The sequence below is a fragment of the Hylobates moloch genome, unplaced genomic scaffold, assembly GCF_009828535.3.
Source record: "Hylobates moloch isolate HMO894 unplaced genomic scaffold, HMol_V3 SCAFFOLD_17, whole genome shotgun sequence".
Taxonomy (NCBI): Eukaryota; Metazoa; Chordata; class Mammalia; order Primates; family Hylobatidae; genus Hylobates; species Hylobates moloch.
The window spans coordinates 1,355,009-1,371,306 of record NW_026652292.1 but is presented as its reverse complement, the minus strand read 5'-3'; the positions used below and the strand labels follow the sequence as shown (position 1 = coordinate 1,371,306).

The 16,298-nt window shown below is 49.1% G+C and overlaps 1 protein-coding gene across 1 annotated transcript in view; it reads right to left on the bottom strand.

Moving 5' to 3' along the window:
- Window positions 1–1,344: 1,344 nt before the first annotated feature.
- NDUFS6 (NADH:ubiquinone oxidoreductase subunit S6) overlaps window positions 1,345–16,298 on the bottom strand; it is a 21,292-nt gene continuing 6,338 nt past the window's right edge. Inside the window, exons 2-4 of the mRNA XM_032135582.2 lie at window positions 16,137–16,190; window positions 3,722–3,844; window positions 1,345–2,200 (exon numbers count right to left, since the gene is read on the bottom strand). Coding sequence (XP_031991473.1) covers window positions 2,135–2,200; window positions 3,722–3,844; window positions 16,137–16,190 — 243 coding nt within the window. The 3' untranslated portion in view covers window positions 1,345–2,134. The remainder of the gene's footprint in view (window positions 2,201–3,721; window positions 3,845–16,136; window positions 16,191–16,298) is intronic.

Below are 16,298 nucleotides of genomic sequence, written 5' to 3'. Positions count from 1 at the left end.
AGAACAGAAAATGTGGGCAGTTCCCAACTCAAAGTGAGCACGGCCCTGACACGAAGACCCAAGGAGGACAGTGTTTAAAGGGGAATTAAAAGCAAGCCTTGCCCCTACACTCAGGTCCACCTCGGAACGTGCAGGTCTGACTAACGTCACTCACCACGTCAGCATGCGTAAAGAAAAGCAGCATCGTAGCCCAACACATGAAGGACAAGCAAGTGGCACATGAGAGACGGCGGGGGTGCACCTGTAGCCCAGGGTGGAGCTCCGGGGCCTCGTCTCCACCAGTGGCTCCCCCAAGGGCTGGCCTGGCTCCTGGCTCTGAGTCCTCGCTCCTCCCTTCTCTCCCCCTTCCCCTGCCCACCCCTTCACCTCTCCCCATCCCTGGTTATTCTGCATCCACATTTTCAATTTCCTGGCCTGCTGCTGTTCCCTCTCTGGGCCCTCACGGGGACAGCTCACAGATGTTGCCACAGTTGTTTCGAATCCAGGTGGCATCAACATACTGCATCACATCTGTCTCCATTTTGTTTTCATGCCACTCCAAGAGGGAGCTTCAGCCTCCTTCCACCTCCACCCACCCAACCCAGAGACCTCCTGGATCCCTGCATCCCCTTCTTCCTTCTCCCCCTCCCAGACCTCCCAACTCAGCACCAAGGGCAACATGATCGGACCGTCCCTGCAGCCCGGAAGCACGGCCTCACACGCATGTCTGGGTAGCGTGCCACTGGAATGAACTGGTTCCCACTAGCAGCCGCTCCTGCCTCAGCCTCCCTCCCCACACCGAGGGCTGTGGTCATGTCTGCTGGGTAAGGCCTTCTCCTCAAGGTATTTTCCCCAGTGGGGTCCAGGATGATGACCTCTGAACTCTCCCACATCCAAGAATGTCCTCCTCTCAGGATAAGGAATTTAACTCTGGTTATACATGAAGATTGTGGACAATGTTTCACTCTTCCAGCCTCCAGCATCAAAGACAAAGACCTGGATGCCTCATCACTGATCACTTTTCCACTGTGATTTGTTTTCAACCATGAGCTTAAAAGGTTTTCTTTTCTCTAGACTCTAAAGTTCACAGCTTAATTCTTTTCTTAAACCAGAATATGCCTAGTTGTCTTTTCTCACCAATACTGCTAGAACTTGGTGAGCCCTGTGATCTGTGGGTTTTTCTTTGGCTTGGGAAATGTGTTTCTGCTGTTTCTGCCTCACCTTCCTTCTCACTGTCCCTCTCACCCTCCCGCTCGCCTTCCCTCTCGCCTTCCCACTCACCTTCCCACTCGCCGTCCCGCTCGCCTTCCCGCTCGCCGTCCCTCTCGCCTTCCCGCTCGCCTTCCCACTCACCTTCCCTCTCACGTTCCCTCTCGCCTTCCCACTCGCCTTCCCTCTCGCCTTCCCTCTGCTGTGGTATTTCCGCCTCTGGAATTCCCGTTACTCACAGGCCAGACTCCTGGATCATTCTAGCAAGACTCCTTTCTCTTCCCTCAAAATCTACTTTTATTTTTGTGTTACACTACATTATAATCCTTACTCTTTTAAAAACATAGACTGTCCTTAATGTGGCCAGTACGTGACTTTCAATACCTTCAAACCAGTGCTTAAATTCTTGGGTTTGAAGATCTGACATTTCAACATAGGGACTAGGACAGAGGGATAGACCAGCTCTGCCAGCAACAGGAGACAGGCTGGCCTTCCCATAGGACAAGTTGAGGCCTGGGCGCCCTCCTTCACCGTGCACCTCAACAGCCACCCTGGCTCTCTGAAGCACAGTTGCATCTGCAAAACAAGAGGCACTTCTCCTTCTCCCTCCCTGCCCCCCGCCCATTCCTGCAGCCCACGTGGCCCCAAGGATAAGAGGAGACACACAGAAGCAGCCGGTAAGGCACGCAGCAGCCAGAAGGAGGCAGCTCAGGCTCACTGGAGCGGGCACGGCTTCCACTTGCATGTCTCCCCACGTCCATGTGGATGTTCACTTCCAAAGCCCAGCCTATGAAAGAAACAAACTTACAAATTGTCAGCCTTGACAGCAACACCCTTTATTCAACACCAGGAATACCCTTCGCACAGAACCAGCGAGCTTCACGCGCTCAGCTTCCCCGTGGAAATGCTCCCAGGACGCTGTGGGACCCCGGGCGTGCCACACGCTCTAGTGGTGGTGCTGTCTGAACTGGAGCCCACAGTAACCGCACATGCCAGTTTTTGTTTCCTTGTCCTGAAAAAATTCAAAAGGAATGATGTCGTATTTCCATATTCTACTTCAAATCTAGATATTAAGCACTGAAAATGTATGTGTAAAACTTGAAACAGACTGTCAGAAACACATAAAAATACACAGTTACTACTGAATTAAGAATGCAGACTGTCAATCTCGGTTCCGGCCTGACCAAAGCCCCTGGCCTCAGGCTCCCACCCCGGGTTACGCAGCCATCCCCTAGGACCCCCAGGGACATCACTGTCGGCCGGCAGCTCCATTCACTCCCCACACCTTAGCAGCCTGGAGCAGGCGGTGGGTGCTGCACAGGACCGTGAGGCATACCCAGGCTCGGCCCGCAGGGCTGGAGCCCAGGAGGGGACATGCTGGGTGCCCAGTCCCACTCTAGGCTGCTTAACCATTTATGCCTGTTACACTGTCCCCTTTTCAGGACAGGCAACAAGATAATGACAGCTTTTAATCAATGTCAGCTCTAACGAAGTTAAAGTCCCTCAACCAGGACTCTGCTTTAGGGAGAACACCAAGCCCAGCAGCTGCCTGAGTCCCTGAGTGCTCCACAGTCGGTGGCCCCCCACTCCCTGCACCCCAGGTCAGCAGCTGCCTGGGTCCCTCAGTGCTCCACGGTCGGCGGTCTCCCCCTCTCCCTACACCCCAGGTCAGCAGCTGCCTGGGTCCCTGAGTGCTCCACGGTTGGCGGCCTCCCCCTCTCCCTGCACCCCAGGTCAGCAGCTGCCTGAGTCCCTGAGTGCTCTGCAGCAGCCTCCCTCCCACCCTGCACCCCAGTTCCACATCCCAGCTTCAGCCCATGGTCTCTTTCTCTGGTCCTGTGTTCTTTTTTTCTCAATGGTCCTGTATATGACACTCACCAACAGGCATAAAAGATTACATAGGGATTGTTACAAAATAAACCGTGTGCCCCCGAAGTCCTAACCCCGATGTGACTGTATTTGCAGATGGGGCCTTTAAAGAGGTGATGAAGGTGAACTGAGGTCACACAGGGGCCCTGAGCCAATCTGCCTGGTGCCCTTATAAGAAGAGGGGATGAGGAGTCTCCCAGAGAGGGACGGCCCTGTGAAGACACAGGGAGGAGACCTCATCTGCAAGCTCGGAGTGAGGCCCCAGGAGGAACCAACAGAGCGGCACCATGGTCTTGGGCTGCAGCCTCCAGCGCTGTGGGAAATGTGTTTGTTGTTTTCAACCCCAGCCTGCGGTGCTGTGTGTGGCAGCCTGAGCTAAGTGATGACCAAACTGAGAAGGGCCCAGAGAGGAAAGACACCTGAGCGTTCGAGAAGAGACACGCCGCCCACCACTTCACAGTTGAAAGGGGGTTTTCGGACATGCACCTGTACGTAGGTCCCGTAGTGTGGCGCTGTAGGGTGAATGTGCCAGCAGTGTGAACCCCGTAAGGGCAGCCTCGGGAGCAGGTAGAGAAGAGGGCAGAAAGAACAGGCATTGGCAGTGAAGGGGAGTATAAGGACGAGCAGGCCGCCCTAACGTGTGTGCGGGTGGTCGGCTACGCACCAAGTTTATATACACTTTTGGGTGGCCAAGAGCCCCCCCGCCGCCGTCGCACGCTATCACCCGAGTCTCCACCTCACTCACGGGCTGTTCTGCTATCAAATCAATGGCAAAGTTTTCATTCACCTGGAACAAGAAGAAAAACTTACGTAAACAAATACACAAACTTGCTAACTACATACAATTTAACCCACCACACACAAATTTATGCACCGTCAGCATGGATCTATGGTGCATGCTTCATTTAACTATTATCACTGTAGACCTTCATGACTCACAAATTAAATTCAGGGCCTACACACACATTTACTTTCCACTGGAATAAATTTCCAAACTCGGAGAGGCGCTGCTAGAATCAGAGCAGCACAGAGGCTTTCCCTTCCGTCCCCGTGGACTCAGCAAACGCTGACACGTGCCCCATGGGCTCTGCCACGCCCTCTTCTCCCCACCACATTGTTCTGTCCCACCTGAGGGCATTTGTATTGCTCGGGCCTGTCCCTCACAGGCTCCCATGTGCGTTTCATAAGAACATTCTCTCACAGAACCTCCATGCAGTTATCCACCTCAGTAAACATGATACTGATGGAATAGATTTATCTAAAACGCCAAAAATGCCACTAGCGCTGCAATCCGTTAGACCAACAATGTCCTTCCAGCTTTCCCCTTGGGCCACAGAGGTCCTGAATGCCGCTTAGGTCGTTCCTAAGTGTTTTCTCTTGTTTGCTGCTACCGTACACTGGGTCTCCTCATCCACTGTGTCTTCCACCTGGTCATTTATGACTCACAGCCATGTGCAGGAAAGACTCTGGTAACTTCACGTCCTGCTTGTGTGTTGATGCTTTCAGTTACAATCAAAACGGAATGAAAAAGCTGTCTCCATAATATCACAATGGGGTGAAGGAGGACACAGGACTATGTGGAGATGCCAGGCAGTGGGTAAGTGGACAGAAGGCTTCCACTCATCCATGTGGGGAATACCAGGGGTCCGCCTACATATTCACTTATTTACATGAAATCCAAAGGAGAAAGCATTGAACAGTTACTACTGTGAGGTGGAAAGGAAGGAGGACGCGAGCACGATCGTTAGACTTTCTTCCAAGTTTTATAAATCTGATTCTGAGACTGTATTTTACATTTTTCAAAGTTACAAAACTAAACTTTTAAAGGAGACAAATGGACCTAAGGAATTCCCAAAAACTTTAAGAGAGAGTAACAGGAACATTTCTAACAGGACACACCTTAAGAATAAAACTGCTTCCAAAGCAAACGAAACTATTATTGAAAAATCAGGATTTTCAGTGTGGGGAAGGAATGAGAGAGGTCAGCTCACGGGTTCAGCAGAAGTCTTGTAACCCTGAACTGAGTTTGGAAGGATCAGTGTGACTCATCCCATGTCTGATGTTCACACACACCCTTTCTTTTCTTTTTTTGAGACAGAGTCTCACTCTGTCGCCCAGGCTGGAATGCAGTGGCGCGATTTTGGCTCACTGCAACCTCCCCCTCCCAGGTTCAACTAATTCTCTGCCTCAGCCTCCCGAGTAGCTGGGATTACAGGCGCCTGCCACCACGCCCAACTGATTTTTGTATTTTTAGTGGAGACGGGGTTTCACCATGTTGGTCAGGCTGGTCTCAAACTCCTGACCTTAGGTGATCCGTCTGCCTCGGCCTCTCAAAGTGCTGGGATTACAGGCGTGAGCCACTGCGCCCAGCCTACACACACCCTTTCTAGCTCCATCGCCAGGACCATGATTAACTCAGTGGCAATGAGGACCCCTGCTACCCACATGGGGGTCTCTAAACACCACTTCACACCGAAGGGAAGGGACTGGATTCTTTCAAAAATGACTGATTCTGGGTCCAGGACAGGAAATGTTATAGGATGAACTTCAGACACTGTATTGTGGCACAAGTCAGGGAAGCTTTTAAGGCAACTAAGGTTGTGTCAAAAGAGGAGTCAACCCGCGGAAGTTTGCCGCATGGGATAATCTGGGATACAGGAAATTGGAGGGACAAGGGGATTATAACTGCAAAATGCTGAAACACAAATTTTTACACTCATGATTTCATAAACATATTTTAAAAACTCATTAACTACCTTACTAGGTACTATGGTTTGAATATGCTCCCCGAAGGTTCCTCTGTTGGAAACTGAATAGTCAATGCAACCGTGTTGAGAGACAGGGCGGGGCCTTCAGAGGTACTGAGGTCACAGGGTTCTGCCTCATGAGGGATTCTGGCTGCCCTCACAGGTGGTGGGTGGGCTCCTGGTAGAAGGAGTTCAGTCCCCTTCATGCACACTCTCCAGCCCTTCCGCCTTCCACCCTCACCAGACACAGCCCTCAACCTTGGATTTCCCAGCCTCCAGACTGTAAGAAATAAATCTCTGTTCCTTATAAATTATCCAGTCTCAGGTATTCTGTTATAGCAACACAAAACAAACAGAAACTACAGAATCAACCCATTAAAGACTGGTAAATAAAGGGAAAGAATCAAGTATTTCTTCTGATTTTCCTACAGAAACTTTACCTCAGCACCAAGGTTTCTTTTGATATAAGTATTCAACCTAATAAGATGGATAATATCATCATTTTACAACCCGTTATGAAATCACAGATGTAAGAGATAATGATCAAAGTCTCTTACTACAACCAGAACCAATTATATTATGTGCCTCCTGATGGAGTGACACATCCCCTATGTAGCAGTCTCACCAGGAACAAAACACTGACCCTCAATCTGACCAAGCCTTGAGATCCAACTAATTTCCAAAACATGCAGAGACAAGAGACACGTTCAACAACACTACAGTGATGGGGTCAGTAGACTCCAGCTGTGGGTGACTCTACAGAGGAAATGACCCAGGTTCTTTAACAAATAAAAGTTTCCAATGAGAAAAAGAGAGTGGGAGACCGATGGGAACCTACACATTAAAAGAGACATAAGAGACACCAACAGCTGCAAGGAGGAACTTACCTGGGCTCGGAAGTCACACTGTAACATTTTTAAAACCGTGCATGATCAAGAATGTTTAACACCACTTAGATATTTAACTTAAAGAGATTATAATTTTTAAGGTGTGATAATTATATTGTTGTCATGTTAATATATTTTGTTATTTTGGTTTTTTTTTTTTACTTCCCTGTAAAATCCAAATGTTAGTATCTTTTGAACAACTCAGGCGTTGGGGGAACCACCCCCAACGCAGTTGAAAATCTGCATATTACTTTTGACTCCCCCACAATTTACTCATAGCCTGATGCTGACCAGAATGTTTACCAATAACATAAACGGTCGATTAACATACATTTTGCATGTTACAAGTATTATATATTGGATTCTTATAATAAAGTAAGCTAGAGGAAGAAAATACAATGAAGGAAATCACGAGGAAGAGAAAATGAACTGACTTTCCATTAAGTGGAAGCGGATCATCATGAAGGTCTTCACCCTCATCATCGTCGCACTGAGCAGGCTGAGGAGGGGAAGCCAGGGTTGGTCCTGCTGTCTCAGGGCGTGGCAGAGCCCATGGGGCACGTGGCAGAGGCGAAAGAGAAGCCATTGAAGTGGACTCACACAGTTCAAACCTATGTTGTTCAAGGGTCAACTTACACATGATAAATTTAGACTCAGTAACGTGATGTCAAAGATTCACGTCAACAGTACCAGGGGCTGGGGGGCTGGGGGAGAGGCAGAGCGGAGCTGAGCCAGACTGGCCCCTCTGACAACGATTAGCAGAGCTGGGCCAGACTGGCCCCTCCGACAATGATTTCGGTTGGTAATTGTTGAAACTGACTGCCTGGGTACATGGGAAAACGTAATCATTAGACTATTCCGTTTCACAGAATTTACGTTTTTTAAAAAGCAATTAAAACATCCTGGCTTAACAAATAATGTATTTGATGATGCTCACGATGGCAAATTTGGGAACCTGGAAAGGGGACATGCCTCGATTTCCTCTGACTCTGTAATGAGCCAGCCCCTTTCAGCTGCCCTTGGGAATAGTCAAGGAGAAAGTGCCAGGAAGACAAGGCACGAAGCACCGGGAAGCTATGGGAAGTAGAGCGCCGGCGTCTGTGCATGTAGAGGGAAGGAACTCAACTCTACACCCCCAGCGGGCCTCAAAGCCCAGGGATGTGGGTCTACCTGCGTGTCCCCTCCTGGAGGGCCAGCCCCGCCAAGCATGACCCAACCCTCTGCCTCGGACGTTGCTCCTGGGGTTCCCCCGCTTAATGGCACAGCCTGAAACTTTGCGCTCCTTTTACAGCGTCCCCGCCCCAGAGTGGAAGCAGCAACAGGGCTCATCACAAAGTCACTCATTTCTGGAGGCCAGAGGCTCATTCAGTGCCACACAGTCATAGAGAACACACACGCAGTGGGAGGCAGGGCACCACTCTCCCTCACAGATCCGTTTCGGAAAGGTTTATTTTTCAAGAGGTTCTGTCAGTTACAGATGACCATTGTGTAAAGCTTTTCCTTGAAGATCTATTTCCAGAAACACAGTAGGAAGTTAGTGGAAAATGAAGCCACGTTAAAGCAGAGGCCTGAGCCGTGGGGCACCGCCCAGGTTGTTCCACACGCTCCTGCAACACAAGCCTCTGCTGCTGGCCCGGCGGCTCGCCTTGTCCCCAGCGCCTTGCAACGGGCTCTGGAGTGAGCGATGTTCTGCTCACCCCTGCTGCAGGCGAGGCAACTAACCATACAAATTAAGCCTTATGGTGTAAATAATATGGTGTCTGCCTAAGTGACAACGTGTCACAAAGGCCGCACTAACAAACTGCCAGGCCCCGATCACGGCAGTCAAAGAGACCGGCCACCTCCCTGCAGGGAAAGCTGCTGACGCCTCAACACTGGTGACTGACGCGGGATGCCCTCCCGTCATTTAGTGTGCGCAGCTCAAGGGCGACCCTGACCGCCCATCACCAGCAAACGTCTGGCTCCAGGAGCTCAGTGCAACCGCAGGAATACAAAGAACCAGCAGCGAACACACCCAGCCACGACAAACAGCCCCACTCCAGGTTCACACGGCCAAGCTCCGGCAGTGAACACACCCAGCCACGACACAGAGTCCCAGTCCGGATTCACACGGCCAAGCTCCGGCAGTGAACACACCCAGCCACGACACAGAGCCCCACTCCGGGTTCAGACTCAAGGCTCCATTCTCACCCGCTTTCACCTGGGGAAAGGTGAGAAAAACTGAAGAGCGCTGCTGCACTTCACGAGGGAATCAAGGGAGAACCGTCACGGCAGCCCACACGCCATCTCTTGTTAAGCACATGGCACATCATACACAGTGAAGTGTCCAACCACTGTAAAATGAGTCCTTCGCCCATCACTAACGTAAAAAATAGGAAACACTCTTTCCTTTGACCTCTTGATGATCAAATGATTGGGCATAAAAATATGTAGGTTTAAATCTTTAGGAGTGAAAGTCCTATTATGTCAAACTGAGATTACATCTATTAAAGATAAAACATAAAATATGTGATTCTGTGACATAGCATCAAAACCAATGCAAAAGGGAAATATCCATCAGCTGGACCATCGACGCTCTGTAGAATACCGACCCCATTCATGGACATTTAAAATAACGGTTTAAAATAAAGTAAAAGCTCAGTTCAATTATTTAGAATATCAGGCATTCTTAACATTAACGCCAATAATTATTTTAGCTAAACGTGTGTATATATGTCTATATAAGTATATAATTCTTAAATCACAGGCAAAACTGAAGTTTTCCTTCAAATTAATTTTTAAACTAAATAATTTCATAGAAAATGCTCTAAAAACCACAATTGAGCTGTCTGTACAACATGTTCAAACTTGCTTTGAGAATGTTGGAATCCAGTGACTAATTTTGCCAGTGCCTTGAAGAGAAAGCACCACAAGACACAAAGACACAATAGAGAAGCAAAGAGGAAGCCGGGGAGCTGCACGAGGGAGGAAATAAAGCCCATCTCGCCGGCTCACCGACAAAGCCACCAGCATGTGAACCTGGGGCTCGCGAATTCATAGTTCCAACTATTTTCCTCTGGTTCCTGGGATAAATAAACCTCACTTTATAATCATTATTTCTGACAGTCCAAGCCTTTCTAAAGGAAGCAAAGACCCACGGTTTTTATCCATCCAGAAGATTTCTTTTAAAATCCGATTGCCTTCACTCCACTATAAAGATGGCGTATTTGGGAGGGAAGCTCGGGGGGAGGAGCATGCAGAAGCAGGAAGCCACACAAAAGCTCTGGAGAGCAGCCATGGCGCACACCGCATCGCCCGCGTCTCAAACACCCCCTAAGGGACGCCCAGGTTGCTTCAAGACAAGAGAGACTCAGGCAAACCTCCCCTCTTATACCCTCTAAGGATGAACCTGAAAGCAAGCACAGACTCCGCCTCTGCCACCAACCAGATGACCTGCAAAGGCGGAGGGTGGAATTCCGAGGCCCCTCAATTCAATCTTCCTCTCACAGAGGACCTTCTCAGCCACCACTGTCTGGCTGGGGGCCTCACCCTGGCACCCATCCCCGACTCCCAGTCCTGTCTCCCACCTGGAGCTCCAACGGCACCACACAGGCACTTTCACAGCTTCCTCCTGGTGACGCCACCTCTTCCTCCTGCCCCCCAAGTCCTAGGAATAGTGGCTGCTTCCTGCAGCTACTGACCCCTGGGTACCTCAGCACTCCCTCTCAGCTCTCTGGCATCCCCCGTGACCAGCAGCGTGTGTGTGCACGCCCGAGAGCCAGCATGGTTCGGGTGGTGCTGCGCTGGCCTCAAGAGACGGCTCAATGTGGACGAAAGACATCACAAGTCTCTTCCACTGCTGATCTGAGGAGTGCGCTTGTCCTGGGTGACAACACAAGTTACCACCACGGGTGTGCAGAGCCTCTGGAGGTGCTGCGTGGGCCCAGCCTCAGTCTCACTTGCTTCCCCACCCGAGTGTGCCCTGCCCTGCCGGCCTCTTGGGAGAAATAAGAATGATCGACACCAGCCACAGAAGCCTCAGGGAGGAACCTCTGCTCGATTCCTGCGTCGGCCTGAAGCCACTTCCCTCTCAATTTTTTTTTTTAATTGTGGTAAAATACACATAACATAAAACTTGCCATCTTTACCATTTCTAAGGACACCATGTATATTCACATTATTGTGCAACCATCACCACCACCCATCTGCAGAACCTTCCACCTTCCTAAACTAAAACCCCATTTCCATTCAACACTAACTCCAAATTCACCCCCCGCCTCCGGCAACCACCACCGACTTGCTACCTCTAAGAAGCGACTGTTCTGGTCCCCCGTATTAGAGGAATCACACAGCGTTCACACAGTACCTCTAAGTGCCTCACACAGTACCTCTAAGTACCTCACATAGGACCTCTTAGTACCTCTAAGAAGCGACTGTTCTGGTCCCTCGTGTTAGAGGAATCACGCAGTCTGCTTCTGTGACTGGCTCACTTCAATGAGTGCAACGTCCTCCAGGCTTATCCGTGTTGTGGGGCGTGTCAAGCGTTCTTCCTTAAGGCTGAATAAATATTCCACTGTCCATGGACAGATCACATTTTGCTTAACTGTTCAGCTGACAATGGACCCCCAAACTGCTTCCAGGTTTCTTTTTTTTTTTTTTTTTTTGAGATGGAGTCTCGCTGTCGCCCAGGCTGGAGTGCAGTGGCGTGATCTCAGCTCACTGCAGGCTGCGCCCCCCGGGGTTCACGCCATTCTCCTGCCTCAGCCTCCCGAGTAGCTGGGACTATGGGCGCCCACCACCGCGCCCGGCTAATTTTTTGTATTTTTAGTAGAGATGGGGTTTCACTGTGTTAGCCAGGATGGTCTTGATCTCCTGACCTCGTGATCCGCCCGCCTCGGCTTCCCAAAAGTGCTGGGATTACAGGCGTGAGCCACCGCACCCAGCCTCCAGGTTTTAGTTATAATGAATAATGCTGCTACGACACGAGTGTACCCCAGACCCCGCTTTCAATTCTTTTGGGCACACACTCAGAAGTGGCACCAATGGATTGGATGGAAGTCCTAGCTTCAACTTTTTGAGGAACCCACACGCTGTTTTCCTTCACAGCTGCGCCATTTACATTCCCAGCAGCAAGGCACAAAGTTTCAGTTGCTCCATGGCGGCACCCGCACTTTCTGTTTGGAGGGTCTTGGTAGTTTTCCTCTCTCGTGAGCACTACTCAATTATTTCCATTAACAAAATCTACACACACTCTTCTCAGAAGGATAAAACTTCACATTATCGCAACAAAACAGCACGCCAGGTAGACATTAGCACCGCGTGCAACTTCTCCTAACCTTGGTGGCACCACGCACCTTGAAGCCTGCTACTGAAGAACTGAGGGCCAGGCAGGTGAGGCCACAGGGTCACAACTGGACTCAACCCTGCCAGCCTAGGTGTCTAAGAAAACGTGCAGAATCTCGCTCTGACCCAAACGCCCAGCTGTGGGCTGTGCGGGTCGGGGAGTGACTCCGCCCTGTCGAGTATCTGAAGAGAGAATCCATCCCACTGGCGGGCAGATGAAGGCACAAGCTGAAGCCCCCAGCTGTTCTGTGATCCTGACACACACAGGTGGAGAGGGGCGGCACAGAGTCGCGCTCAAGGGATCCCAGCCTCCTGATGTTCTGGGTTTGCTGCCTAATTCCTTCTTTTCAAAAACTAAAAGTAAAGACCTTGTGTATGGACGCTAACGTTTAACTTCAGTATTTTAAAAAAATCTAAAAATGAAGCCAGCCCTCATGGTGGTGGCAAAGGCAGCAGCAGAGTAAGGCGAACACACACTAGAGGCTTCCCTGGGACAAGCGCTGCTCCAAGCCTTTCCTCATCTACACGGGCGCAATGCCCACGAGCCTAGGAGCTAAGTCACTGAAGCACACAGCCCTCGTAAGCCCATCGGCGCAGGAGGCTGAATCCGGATGCGGCCAGGCAGGGCAGCCTCAGCTTCTAACCAAAAAAGCAAATGATGTCGCCAAGTACCTGGCTACCAGGCTGTTGTTATTGCTATTATTATTACCACACCTCACTGCAGACCTCCCCCAATCATCCCTTCTATTAGGGGACAAGTCATATCTGCTTTTAATTTTACTTGTACGACTATAAAGCAATGAAAATATTTCCATCAACAGTAGAGAAATACTTGGTCACTTCCAAGCGCATTCCAGCCCCCACCTGACTCACGTGGCCCCAGAGTGCCACCTACTCCAGGACCATGTGAGGCCTGATTTCTGGCTGGGGGTGGCCGGCACATTCTTTAGCACATGAGGAGTCTCCTCACAGGAAGGCCTGTCACAGGCCCAGGGGCCACGGATTCCTTTGCAGGTGCCCCCGGTCAAAGCTGGGCAGGAGCCACACAGAGATACTTTCCACGTTTTTTCTGCAACGACCAGCTCAATTATCTAGCTTCCTGCTATGCTTGTTCTACAGGTGAAGTTCAGATTCAGTTGATTTTTTTCCTTTTTTTTTCTTGGAGATAGGGTCTTGCTCTGTTGCCCAGGCTGGAGTACAGTGGCATGATCTCAGCTCCCTGCAGCCTCAACCTCCCAGACTCAATGACCCTCCCACCTCACCCTCCCACGTAGCTCAAGCTACAGGAATGTGCAACTATGCTGGGCTCATTTTTATATTTTTTGTAGACACAGGGTTTCACCATGTTGCCTAGGCTGGTCTTGAACGCCTGGGCTCAAGTGATCAGCCCACCTTGGCCTCCCGAAGTGTTGGGATGACAGGCATAAGCCTACTGTGCCTGGCCCAGTTTATTTCTTAAAGTATTACTTGACAAAACTAGAGGACAGTACGATCAGGGGCTGCCAGGGGTTGGGAAGAGGGAGGGATGAACAGGCAGAGCACAGAGGATTTTTAGGGCAGTGAACTCGGTACAACACTGTCACGGTGAATACATGTCATTACACATCTAACCAAACCCTAGAACATACAACATTAAGAGTGAACCTGTGGACTTGAGTTAGTCGTAATGTATGAGTATCAGCTCATCAACTGTGACACAGGCAGCACACTAATGAGAGATGGAAGTAAACAGCAGAAACTGAGCGGGGGGGGGGGGGCTGTGAAAACTTTACTTTCTTCAGTTTTTCTATAAATCTAAAAGTGTTCCAAAAAATTAAGTCTCTCAGAAGCCAAACTACTACTACTAAAAATAGTACTAAACACCAAATTTGTGTTGAAAGAAGGAAAGCTTGGGCAGGATGCCCACTCATCATGTTATAAACATGCCCTGAACCTCCAAGGTGTGAGGCCAAGACGTGCCCTGGACACTTGGGATGCTGAATGGGGGAAGGCACTGGAGGCTGGGCTGGCTGGAGCGCTGAGGTCACAACCAGGACGCCCTGGGTGAGCTGCCGGTCACAGACACTACTATCACACTCTCCCGTACCCACCCTCACTGGCTTCGCCAATCCTGATTCTGTTTGGTTTCCTAAGTTGTTTCCCACTACCCTGTGCTACACCAACCAGAAACCAGAAGCTACACAAAGAATGTTCAGCAGAGAGGCATTTGCGACAGGGACTCGCATACTTGCTTCGTCACTGCAAGAGCTGAGATAGGGAGCTGGGCTAGGGGCCAGATTGCATGAATGAGCCCAAGGGCTTCAGGACCAATCCGCTCCAGAACTGCTCAATCTGGGGCTCCTACCTTGTCCCCACAACCCTGCCATAACACCCACAAAGCAAGGATGTAGAGTCCAGCCACTACCTCAGTAACAACCACCCATCGATGCCCAGGAAACCTCCTTCCCCACGGTCACTGCCAAAAGAAACCAAAGGGCCTGCGAACCCTCCCCACATCCATCGGTTTCTCCCCTCCTCCACGGTCACCACCAAAAGAAACCATACCGCATCCACACTAGGAGAAACCTCCCCTTCTCCACAATCACTGCCAAAAGAAACCAAAGGGCCTGCAAATCCTCTCAGCATCCATTGGTTTCCACCTTCCAAATGTCAAGTTCATATACCTAACAAGAATGCCCAGGACAGCCTGCACACGGAAGCAATGTCCCATTCGCGATGCCGTGAGCTCCTTTGTGTGAATCGCTGGGATACAGCAATGGAGAATGTGGCACATGGAACAGACGCTTCTACTGGGAATACACTAACAATTCAAACAACGAACAGAAAAGGGTTTCTGAGGATGGAGAGAAAGAGGACTTACCCTATGCCACCACGTACTCGACAACTGACAGGGTGGTATCACTGGTGACTTATGATTCGACTAAAAATATTCACATGGTTCCATTTCACAAGTGAGAAAACTGAACCCATGCTGTGATTCAACCTCACAATTTTTAGACTGCAAGTCCACACGGCTTCTACTCCGAGAGGCAAACTCACCAGACACAAGCCCCTCTCCACCACCATGATCCTGGTAGACATCACTAATCAATCATGGCACACTCTTTCACTGAATGTGGATCAGGCCTCAGGATCTTTCTCAACCCAACACTCAAGCGGCATTGCCAAATAATCAACCACTATAAAACAAACTTTTCTGACACCCACCCATCAAACCACACAATAGTGAACCAGCTGAATTTTGAGAATGTGAATTTATAGTCAATTCATGATCATGTGAGCTTTTCTGGAATGCCCTGTAGCTCTGGAATAGAAGTACAAAAACTACACACTGGGAATGGATAACGTAACCAAGATTGAAGGAGAAGGGAAAATACATGATTTAGGGATAGCTACGGTGTTAACAAGAAGAATCACCAGGCTAACCAAAGTGGGAAAAAGAATGAATAAGGTGGCCGTGAAGGACGCTTCACAGCATCCTTCAGGGAGCAAATTCAGGAAACATAGAGGCATGCCTGATCTACTTAAGAATTCAGGAGCTCCTAGACATGAATGATAGAGAAGGAGTCAGGTAAAAAAAAAAATAGGTTGATTTAGGCAGAAGAATTCTAACTTCAACATTCTTTCTCCAGTGGTCACTCACAAGCCTCTGAACTGATCTTCCCTTACCATGTAGAGAGCTAATAGACCCACTAAGGGAAGAAAAACTCATGTGCCATTTTCAGCTTGTCAGTCTAAGTCCCTGTAAAAAATTCATACTAATTTATTTGGTGAAAACTATAAAAAACACACCTCCAGGTGGTTAAAAGAGTAATTTTTTAAAGTTGATATGATTTACTTAAATCTGAGTCTCAGGAGAATGAGGGACAAGAATTTAAAAAAAGATCACTTCCATTTATATGTAAACCAGAACTACGGCTACGATGTTATGTATTTCACGGGGAAACAAGACAGAAATAGACACAATTAATATTATAAGAAAGGCAGAACCCCATCCAGAACTGTTAGGGTGCTTGCAATATGGGAAACATTTATTTAAATCTTATATGTTAATTTTTATTTCTTGTTGATTACATAAAAGTTTTAGGAAAGCTTACTTCTCTTCACTAGATTTTTTACTCACCTCTTTCTGACGACCTACAAACCGAATTCTCCTGTAGTCTTTATCATCATAAACCTGGAAAAAAACAAAAAGGCCATGTGTGACTTTATGGCCTAATTCTGAAAGTCACTTCATATCAATCATAAATAGTACAGGAAAGTGTTTTTCTTAACTTTTAGGCCA